Genomic DNA, 10,840 nt, shown 5'->3' on the forward strand with positions numbered 1-10,840 from the left:
TGACTCGGGTGGGAGAATCTATGTTTTCTATATCTTTGTTGTGTAAAATTATGCAGCCGTTGCAGTGTAATTCAACTCAATTCAGTGGAATGAAAAAACGTGCCAATCCTCTGCTGTGGTTGTGGATGGTCATTATTTCAACTTACTTGTCAACGCAATTGTAAGTAAGGTCAACAACTAATAGCAAGGTTTTCACTTTGACATTTACTTAATTATAGAGTAATAGCCTATATATGTTAAACCAGTGTTATTACATATTTGTGTGAATTTTAACACCATTTTGAGTCAAATTAATTTTTAAAATGTGACACTACCTGTAGAGTAACTTTAACTCTATGTAGACTGGGACCAAATGTTATCTGAAACAGTGTTGAATTCAACTCTATTGGAGTTAAATTAACACTTTTATTTTTTACTGTGCAGGGCAGCAGTGAAAATGCAGAAATAAACAGAAAGACATTTATTGATTGTGATATTTATGTGTATCATATTTGATATGGTTTCAATTAAGTAAGCACTTAAGTTCCTAATTAAGTTCCTAATGTGACGCCTGGTCACTACCGAAACGCCTGATATTTTGCCACAGAGACAAAGTGACAATTGAACCATCTAACGAACATAACTAATTAGATGCATAAGTTATTCAATGAATCAATAGGTTTCAGATTCTGTCACGCCCTGACCTCAGAGATCCTTATTTATTCTCTATGTTTGGTTAGGTCAGGGTGTGACTCGGGTGGGAGAATCTATGTTTTCTATATCTTTGTTGTTTTTGCCGAGTGTGGTTCCCAGTCAGAGGGATCAGTTGTCTCTGATTGGGGATCATATATAAGTTGTGATTTTCCGTTTGTGTTTTTGGGGAGTTCTTTTCTCTTTAGCTGTTTTGTTGCCTGACAGAACTGTGCGCTTTCGTTTTTTCTACTTTGTTATTTTGTTGCGGTGTTCAGTTGATTAAAAATCATGAACGCCTGCCACGCTGCACCTTGGTCCCCTTCTTCCACCCACGAGAGTCGTTACAGATTCATAAAATCAACATTGAACCTTTTATAGAGAATAATAGAGATTATATTTCTATAAATGAAATTGAAAGGTTTTGAAAATCTGGTTAAAAATCATGTTTTTTCCTATTTTGTAAATGTTGTCTGCAAATAACGTTTAATAAATGTATCTGTAATAGAAGGTTCATCAAAATGATCACTACTGTGCATTGTTCTCGCTTTGCTGCAACTATCACTATGTTTCGGTAGTGACAAATTTAGTGGCTTGGAGTTCGGTACATTATTTCAAATATGCAATACAAACAAAGTGTGTGAGTAGTAGATAGAAACAAGGAGGTTGGTGGCACCTTAATTGCGGAGGACGGGCTCGTGTCAAGGGCTGCAGCGGAATAAGTGGAATGGTATCAAATACATGCCATTCCATTAGCTCCGTTTTAGCCATTGTTATGAGCTGTCCTCCCCTCAGCAGCCTCCACTGGTGGATATGTCTATCTGACATACAGTGTGTTGTAAGACGTGCTTAAAGTTTTGGAGAAATAGGATACAAATGTGAGAAAAAAAAACATTTAACCCCACAATTTGCATCACTTCTGTAGAATGGCCCATATTCACTGAGATTACAACACATTAAGAACACTTGCTCTTTTAATGACACCCAGTGAATCCAGGTGAAAGCTATGATCCCTTACTGATGTCACTAGTTAAATAAACTTCTCAGATGAAGGGGAGGAGACATGTTAAAGAAGGAATTTTTAAGCCTTGAGGCAATTGAGACGTGGATTGTGTGTGTGTGCCATTCAGAGGGTGAACGCAACTCAACATTAGGAAGGTGTTCTTAATGTTTCGTGCACTCAGTGGACCCTGGTCGAAAGTAGTGCACTATAAAGGGAATATTGTGCTATTTAGGACGCAGCCTATATGAAGCAGACATGACTGGCCTGTCTAAGAGAAGTCTCAACAGAAGTTATTGAGTTAGTCAGCTCTGTCCCTTCTGTACGCTCAATTGTCCTGGGAGGAGAACATTTGTTCCCCCCCCCCCCCCCCCCCCCCCAGATCTATTACAGCCTAAACCTGAGATGAAACAGGGATGGTGTGGGATGGGGAATGGCCTTCACAATGCACACGACAGGCAGGCAGGCAGGCAGGGAAGGGCTTTATTGGAGCAGTATGTGAGGAGAACTGTGTGTTCAGGTGCTGGTCCAAGCTGGGCTGGGGCTGAGGCTGGGTCTGGGCTGGCAGGGAGACGCCACACACACAGAACCGGCCTGTATGGAGCCATCAGTGGGTGTGCAGACGGACAGCTGGTATTAATATCACCGGGTGCTGGTCTGAAGGGCCCTCGCACGGCACCGATTCCGTTTCACTAGATTTAATGAATCCCATTCACTGAATCATGCGATATGGAATTGGCACAGGGCTAAGCGGTGACGACACGCTCATGTCTTCCAGCTCCAGAAAATAAATGTCATTCATTTCAGCTTCGACACAATGGACTGCTAACTGCCTACCTCCTCTTCTCCCCCATAGCAGCTAGGAACACTGCATAGACGTGTTGTATTTTCCAAAGCAACAAAGGACAATACAAATTAGAATGATGTTGTGGTCCCTAAGATAAAGACAGAGGATCCCTCTGGGCTAGAGTGGTAAACTCCCCTACTACACAAATAGTCCTGCAGCTGTGTCCTAGCCCCCCCCCCCACCCCATCTCAGATACCAGTGGTATCAGCACGGTATGTGACCTGGGTCACTGTTCTGTTCACTCCTCTGATGATACCCCTGTGTGTGTGTGTGTGTGTGTGTGTGTGTGTGTGTGTGTGTGTGTGTGTGCGCGTGTGCGCGCGTGCGTGTCTTTCAGACATCCGGGAGACAGCGTTTGTGTACGCCATCACAGCGGCTGGGGTGACCCACACGGTGACTCAGGCCTGCAGTATGGGGGAGCTGCTGCAGTGTGGCTGTGAGGCGACCAGGAGCAGGGCTCCCCCCCGGCCTGCCTCCTCCTCCACCACCACCTCTGGCGAGGGAGTCAAGTGGGAGTGGGGCGGCTGCGGAGACGACGTGGAGTTTGGCTACGAGAAGTCCAAGCAGTTCATGGATGCCAAGAGGAAAAAGGGCAAGAGTGACATCAGGACGTTGATCGATCTCCACAACAACGAAGCAGGACGACTGGTAGTGAATTAACTTTTATTTTTTTTATAAGAATTGCAGGACTCCTTTTGTACTTTTTAATCCTTTATTACAAAGGGTAGAGATAGAAAGGAAATGAAGCTGAAAGGGCCCCTTGCTGCCAGCGGTACAATGTACAGTACACATGCTCCAGAGGCAGCAGCTTAGAACACTAGACCATCCCAGGCTGTGAATGACCTTTTTATAATTCCCTCCAAACACACTCATCTCCTATCTTTTATTTTACCTGTGCTGATTTAAGCAAAAGTACAAGCAAGCATACATGTGAAATGTTTTTTCTATTATGCTCACTATCATCAAGTGAAATTCTTTAATTTATTTGTATGGCTTTTTTTTTTAAACAAAATTCGGTCTAAGTGCTGAAAGTATTCAATATTTAGCTGAATGTTCCTCTTTTTATCCAATGCATCATCCAAGACAGCCTCTAGCTGTAGTTCTGTAACAATGTAAACTGATATTTTAACCAGAATCATATTTCGGATAAAATAAAACAAGTGTGAGCCTCAGTTTGTTTTCAAGGCTTTAAGGCAAGTAGCTGCTACTTTTTCTCCTTGTAAAACTTTAACTTTTTCAGGTCTTTGTTAAGGACTCAATACAGTACATGTATGTTAAAAATGTCAAATATTGGATTCACAATGGCCTCCTTGTTGAGAGGAAGAGAGGAGCATTGCACTCAGTTAGGAGGTTGTCTGCTCTTTTGAGAAGCCAATTACAGGTTATTGCTTTGAATTTCCTGGGACTTTGCTCACCCCTGTCAGTATTGCTTCATCACAGTATGTTACATTGGCACACAAGCCAAAACCTTTCCCAAGGGGTCAGAGACAGGTAAATGGGGAGGAGTGGCTATGTAGTTGGGCCAATTATAGTCTCCGGAAGACAGGTTTTTGAATGAAACAACAAGAAGAAAAAGGTTGCACACATGTAGAAAAACAACAAAGTGAGGTTAAAGACTTAGGAGCTTAGAACTCTGCATGCAAAATGGGTTAATTACCTCAATTGTAACTCAATGATCTCTGTTCTGATGTCAAGGCCTGTGAGCTCTGGGAAGGCCAGAGGCCGGTTGCGGGTGGGGGAAGGGATACATTCCTTCTGAATAGTGTCTGCTTTAATCTCACCTATCTATCTCTGTGTCTTTACTACAGGCGGTGAGGAATTATATGAGGACTGAATGTAAATGTCATGGCCTGTCCGGGTCTTGCACACTCCGGACCTGCTGGAAAAAGATGCCTCACTTTCGCGAGGTGGGTGATCGCCTCCTAGAGCGGTTCAATGGCGCTTCCAAGGTGATGGGAGGCAATGATGGCAAGACCCTGGTTCCCGTAGGCCAGAACATCAAGCCTCCGAACAAACAGGACCTGATCTACTCGGCCGAGTCGCCCGACTTCTGCTCGCCCAATAGGAAGACGGGCTCGCTGGGCACGCGGGGCCGCATGTGCAACAGCACAGCCATGGACGTGAGCGGCTGTGACCTGCTGTGCTGTGAGCGTGGCTACCGAGACGAGACGGTGGTGTTCGAGGAGAACTGCCTCTGCCGCTTCCACTGGTGCTGCGTGGTGCAGTGTAAGAAGTGCTCGGTGAGGAAAGAGCTCAGTCTCTGTCACTAGCATTACCATAGTGAAGCTGGGTTGGCTTCAGGCCTGGCCTCTTCTGCCTCACACGAAAGATGCACTGAGATCATGCTCCCACAGTTCAATTCAGGAGCACGCTGAGAGATTAGTATCTTATCTAGGATCATCTTGGACAGACAGCTGCGGTAACTCTTCTCTCAAGCTGTAGAACAGTCCAGAATGGCCGCTACTCCAGTGCTCACCACATAGAGCTCTATGACCCAGAAACGGAGGCTCTTTTAGGCTCTTTTTCTAGAAACCCACTGGAGGAACTTACCCAACAACTGTTCCAGCTCTCCAGAGTGGAATATTGAAGGTCACATCTAAGGTTAAAAGTTCAAATTCAGCTCCGAGAACGCTCTAGAACAGAACGGTTCGGTCCCATCTCATAGAAGACCATCAGACAGCTTGGTACCATTCTCAGTCGTCGGTACGGAGGTCGTTGCCTCTAAAGCAGTGGTTCCCAAACGTGTTTGCGCAGTGACCCACCTCAAGCCTTTCGCCATTGAAAATGGACACGCACAACGTGGAATACAGGTATCAAGCACAAAACGTATGAAAAAGGGAAATCTGGGGATTAGTTTGTTTGGAGGACGAACCCCATCACGTTTCATGGTGAAGAGCTGAACTGACACCCGAGACTATTATTTATGGACATTTTATGACAAGACTACTCATAGTGATAAGGTGAGGAACGTGCCTAACGTCTCTCTCTGAAAAGCACTTTGGACATGGGAGCTATCTCTGTGAACCATATGTTACATTGGTTGTTGTTTGAGTAGTTTGCAAATGGAGAAACGTGTTACAACTTTCTTTTTTTTTTCGTTCGAGGTGCAGTATCGAGAAAGTATAATATTATGTTTATCTGTTTAATATACAGGGCTTTTGTAATGCACTTTCAATTAAAGCATTTGCTGCGTGTAGATTTGTTACATATAAGTCATGTTGTGCAGAATGGCCATTCCACAATCACATACAATGCTGACAATGAATCCATCCATTTGTCTCTTTGATAAGTCAACTCGCTGAAGTGAGTTGGACGTCAGGAAGACCATTTCTTTTGACTCTCTGCCTACGTTCTTCGGAATAGGCAGATCAGATCTCTGCTTATTTTTTATAATTTTTTTTTGGGGGGGGGGGACAAAACCTATCTTCACCGTCATTAATGATTACAATTACTTACGAAGCGTGTTGTACCCAAACGCGCTGTACATTTTCACTTTTTACGTGTATAGGTCGAAGGTATTCAAGTGTACTGTGTCTTACCCTTCCTTTAGAGTATGATTTTGTTGCTACTTACCTTTCAGGGATCTGTAAGATCTTTTGTTGGGCAAAAGAGAGAGAGAGAGAGAGTACAATGAGGGATGACATCGCTACAATTTATTGCCAATATGCCATGGTTTATGACCAGATTATTCCTTGCCAGAGGGTTCATCGTTAATATTGTTACCATGACAGTGGATACACACTGCACAGGATTACTCTGTCCTCGGAGCTACTAGTCCTGTCTGTGGAGTCAGCACCATTCAATTTTTCATTTACCTAAATGTAGTTTTTGTACAAAAGCATATCACGTAAAGGGATAAAAACGTGGTATAGTGGAACTATTCTGACTGAGCTCTGCAACAATATTAGGCATTCTTCACATGGTAAAGTGGTCAACTATTCTGACTGAGCTCTGCAACAATATCAGGCATTCTTTACATAAGCAGTAGAATTGGCCACTTTACCATGTTACGTTTGGGTTGCAGTCTACCAAACCAGGAAATCAGACCAAATGTGGCTATTCCTATGTGAGACACACTCAGTGGCCAGTTTATTAGGTACGCCTTGTTCACGAAAATGGTTCGCTCCTACAGAGAGTGAGTCACGTGGCTATGGCTTGCTATATCAAGCAGGCAGACGGGCATTGAGGCATTCAGTTACTGTTCGATTGAACGTTAGAATGGGCAAGACGAGTGACCTAAGCGACGTTGAGTGTGGCATGATCGTTGGTGCCAGGCACACCAGTTCCAGTACCTCGGAAATTGCCGGCCTCCTGGGTTTTTCACGCACAACAGTGTCTAGCGTTTACTGAGAATGGTGTGACAAACAAAAAAAACATCCAGTCAGTGTCAGCCCTGTTGGGGAAAATAGCTTGTTGATGAGAAAGGTCGAAGGAGAATGACAAGAATCGTGCAAGCTAACAGGGGGGGCCACAAACAGACAAATACCGGTGCAGTAGAACAGTGGTGTGCAGAACAGCATCACGCAGCGTACAACTTGTCAAGGATAGGCTATTGCAGTAGATTCCACTCCTATCAGTCAAAAACTACAAGAAGCGGCTCCAGTGTGCATGCGATCACCAACATTGGACAACTGAGGGTGGAAAAACATTGCCTGTTCCGACGAATCCCGTTTCCTGTTGAGTCGTCAGGATTTGTCATAAGCATTATGAGTCCATGGTCCATCCTGCCTGGTGTTAACGGTATATGCTGGTGGCGGTGGTGTGATGGTGTGTGAAATGTTTTCCTAGCGACGTTTGAACACCACACCTTGTAGAATCCACGCTGTTCTGGAGGCAAGGGGGGGGGGGGGGGGTCTGACCCAGTACTAGATGGGTGTACCTAAAAAACTGGCCATTATATTTCCCCCATAGAACAACTTTAGGACTTGTTGGGCTGCCAGGAGTTTTCCGATGTTACTGCATGTATGTTTAAACAGCCCTTGTCAAAATGGAAGACAGCTGCTTTGACGGTTTGATTCAAGGCAAGACCCAATTTCCAAGTTTTGAAAACATCATTTTGTCAGGGCATGTTGAATGATCTAAAGAGAAGTCGTCAGCATTTGTTTGGGTTCAGAGACAGGATTTTGACTTCCATAATTGCTTGTTCATTGATTAAACTTTTGTATTCTACAAAGTTAGTTTCATATCCATTTTGTTATTTTCCAGTTACAGTATGTGTAGAAATTGGAATGAATTGACAAGTGAGCTTCTGCATTTACTATACAAATAAAAAGTCAACTGTTCTCTCTACTCTTGATTTTTGGGGTATTTCATTTTTAAAATATTTTTGTTGTATTTGATGTGAACTACATCAACTAACTTTTTTAGACCAAGATAAAGCAGAGGTTTAGATTCATTACCCTTGTATAAACTGGTAGACTTATAGAAACGTATGTCACTTTTTCCTTCCATTGACCTTCAACACATCGTGTAAGTGTTATTCTAACTGGTTGACTTCATACTGGGTCAGGGTTGAGGGTTTCACATCACTCCCAATGACCATTCTCGAAAATATATTTTCGACACTTCTGCTTCAACTATATCCTTTTGCCACTCAGCAACAAAGGTGTTGTTTTTAGTTATTTATGGTGTTGGAGGGGGGAAAAAACTCCCGCTGTATTAGTTTGAGCCTTGCAAGTCGACACAAGTTCATATTATCCAGGAATTCACATTGCAGCAGAGCCAGCAGTGTTGAAGGCAGAGGTAGGCCACAGACATGGAGAGCGCCCGAGGCGCTCTCTCCTCAAGCTGCCACGGCTCAGCAATGGTAAAGTCAGAGAAACTGCATAGACAGTGGATAGATTTATAGAAGCTCTGGTATTAATGTGGCTGCCTCTCTCGCTCTCCCTGCCGTGTTTCAATGAAGAGGTTGTACTTTTCCATATGTCCCCCTCCAAACAGTGCCCCGAGGAATGCGGTGTATTCGGAGATCTGTCTGTCTTTGCCCGCTGATTGTAAAACACACAGAGACATTAATGAAGGCCTGCCACTGTAAGTGGATATATGTCATGAGGCAGACAGTCATTTCCTTGGATCAATCAGACCAATAGGAGTCCTCCTGGGGTAGCGTCTGGTTATCGTAAGGGCAATGAATGAACTCCCGGTGGTCTAGTCACTGAGCTTAGAGGTTATCATTAAAGGTGCATACTGTAGGTCTTTAGATACTATAACTTTTGTCTATGTCCCAAATGGCACCCTGTTCCCTATCTAGTGTACTACTTTTGATCAAGACCCATATGACTCTGGTCAAAAGTAGTGAGTGCACTAAATAGGGAATAGGGTGTCATTTGGGAAACATGTTTGTCACAGAAAGCCAGTTAAATGTACTTAAATGTGAATCTCTTCTTGTTCGCTCCTTTTAATCAAGGAGATCTTTCTCTGTTGTCAGGCAGCTTGACTCGTTGCTAAGAACAAAGGAGAGAGTGAGAGCTAGAGTAACTGTTACAACATAACACCATAATGTTCTGTGAACTTTTGTGAATTTCTCTTGCTCGTCACTGAGATGCTATCGACTATAAATCTACTCACAAACGTTGCGTGAGATTTGATCCGAGCCATAATCAATCTAATTATAACCCACAGAGTGTAAACCTCCGTTCTAGCAGTGTGTGAGCGCTGTGTTTGGATGAAACAATGATACTCACGAGCGAGACGTCCCGCTGGAGCTGGAAGTTCAGCTGTTGTCTGCGTGGTGGACTGACTGAGAGGGGCCCACCATGGTCCACGGCATTATACTATGTGAGTAACACAATTACCTACAGTGTATCATTACTTTGGCTGGATGAACATACAATTGAGCACTCTTTGTTTAGTAAAAGTAGACCTCCTTGTTATCCTTTGCAGTAAAAACATTGCTGCTTGGTCGGGGGGTGATTGAGGAACCTGCTGTTTTAGGTTGACTTGGCAATGCCTGTTCAAAAGAAAACAGGCTTCAGGATAGTCACTCCAGGACTGTGTCAATAAACAATGTTGTTTGCGAACACTCCATACGGGAATTCCCTAATGTAGTTGTCTCTGTCTGGAATCAAATGTTGATTTCACTGTTTGAGTACATCCCTCTTGTTGAGTATTGATGATACAGTATATGGCTCAGTTTCTCTGGTGTCCTGGGGCCGTATGTGTCATGCGTCTCAGAGCAGTAGTGCTGATCTAGGATCAGGTCCCCCTGTCTATGCAATCTTATTCATTGCGATCGAAAAGGCAAAACACCTCAAATCGGCACTGAGATTCAGGGCCAATTTAGAGGACAGTATGATCTTTTGACACAAGATGGCGCTGTTTGAACAGGGTGTTTTTTTTCCTTTCCCATCTGAGCCATGCTTCAAAGACAACTCCTCGAAATGTTGCGTCACGAAATAGCTGGTTAACTGCGATGGATGACTTGCAACACCAATACCTATGGGTTTGGAGCTTTTTGTTGACTGTGTGGCTTTCAAATCCTCCACTCAATATAACTCTCTGTTCAAGGTCACTGGCCAGCCAAAGTGATCTGTCGCCTGGTCAGCCTGGTCAGCTCAGTGCACGAATGTCTCCGTCCCAAATGGCACCCTATTTCCTTATATAGTGCACTACATTGAACAGAGGAGCCCTATGGGCCCTGGTCAGATGTAGTGCACTATACAAGGAATAGGGTGCCATTCGGGATGGAGACACTCGTGCACTGAGCTGACCAGACCTAGTGGGCCAGGTGCTTCAACAGACTGAAATCCCTGCTTTCTCATCCTTATCTTCATCTCTGTCACCTGAGATCACTCTACTTAAAGGTTTTGAAAGATGCCCAGGCCCAGCATATCTTCAGATCTCTATCTTCACCCCGTTTCTCTCCTCAGATTGCTCATCGATAATGCCTCAAGCCACTTCTTTCTCCTCCTTTCTGGGGTTTATGTGCAGTTTACGTAAAAGTTGTAAAAGTTCCGCTCCGTAAATTGTTGCGATCCTTTGTCTTGATAAACAAGACATTGGTGAATGATTCACAGGAGGCCATGGAGAGAGACAGTCCAGATGATTGGGTCAGCACTGCCTATGAGAGAGAGAGCGAGAGAGAGAGAGAGAGAGAGAGAGACCACCATCTATAGCATAGAGAGAGAGTGAGATCCCACTACAATATTCCCACAGTAGAGCAAACAAACAGCAACAAACAGCCGATATTTCAAAATGTGTATTCTATCCCAGCAAACATGACCACATTGGCACGATTTGGGCCATATCATATTGGCCCCATATCGGCTGCCAACATTGGGCCAATGCACCTTTGCTCATTGGCTGGACATTAGCCCCCAAGGCAT

The 10,840-nt window shown here is 44.0% G+C and overlaps 1 protein-coding gene across 1 annotated transcript in view; it reads left to right on the forward strand.

The window, feature by feature from the left end:
• The window catches only part of LOC110504149 (protein Wnt-6-like), a 30,204-nt gene extending 22,399 nt beyond the window's left edge, over window positions 1-7,805 (forward strand). Inside the window, exons 3-4 of the mRNA XM_036974278.2 lie at window positions 2,854-3,164; window positions 4,325-7,805. Of these exons, the coding sequence (XP_036830173.1) occupies window positions 2,854-3,164; window positions 4,325-4,786 (773 nt within the window). The 3' untranslated portion in view covers window positions 4,787-7,805. The remainder of the gene's footprint in view (window positions 1-2,853; window positions 3,165-4,324) is intronic.
• The last annotated feature ends 3,035 nt before the right edge of the window (window positions 7,806-10,840 follow it).

Source organism: Oncorhynchus mykiss, chromosome 3, assembly GCF_057628025.1.
Source record: "Oncorhynchus mykiss isolate SJ-2025 chromosome 3, ASM5762802v1, whole genome shotgun sequence".
Taxonomy (NCBI): Eukaryota; Metazoa; Chordata; class Actinopteri; order Salmoniformes; family Salmonidae; genus Oncorhynchus; species Oncorhynchus mykiss.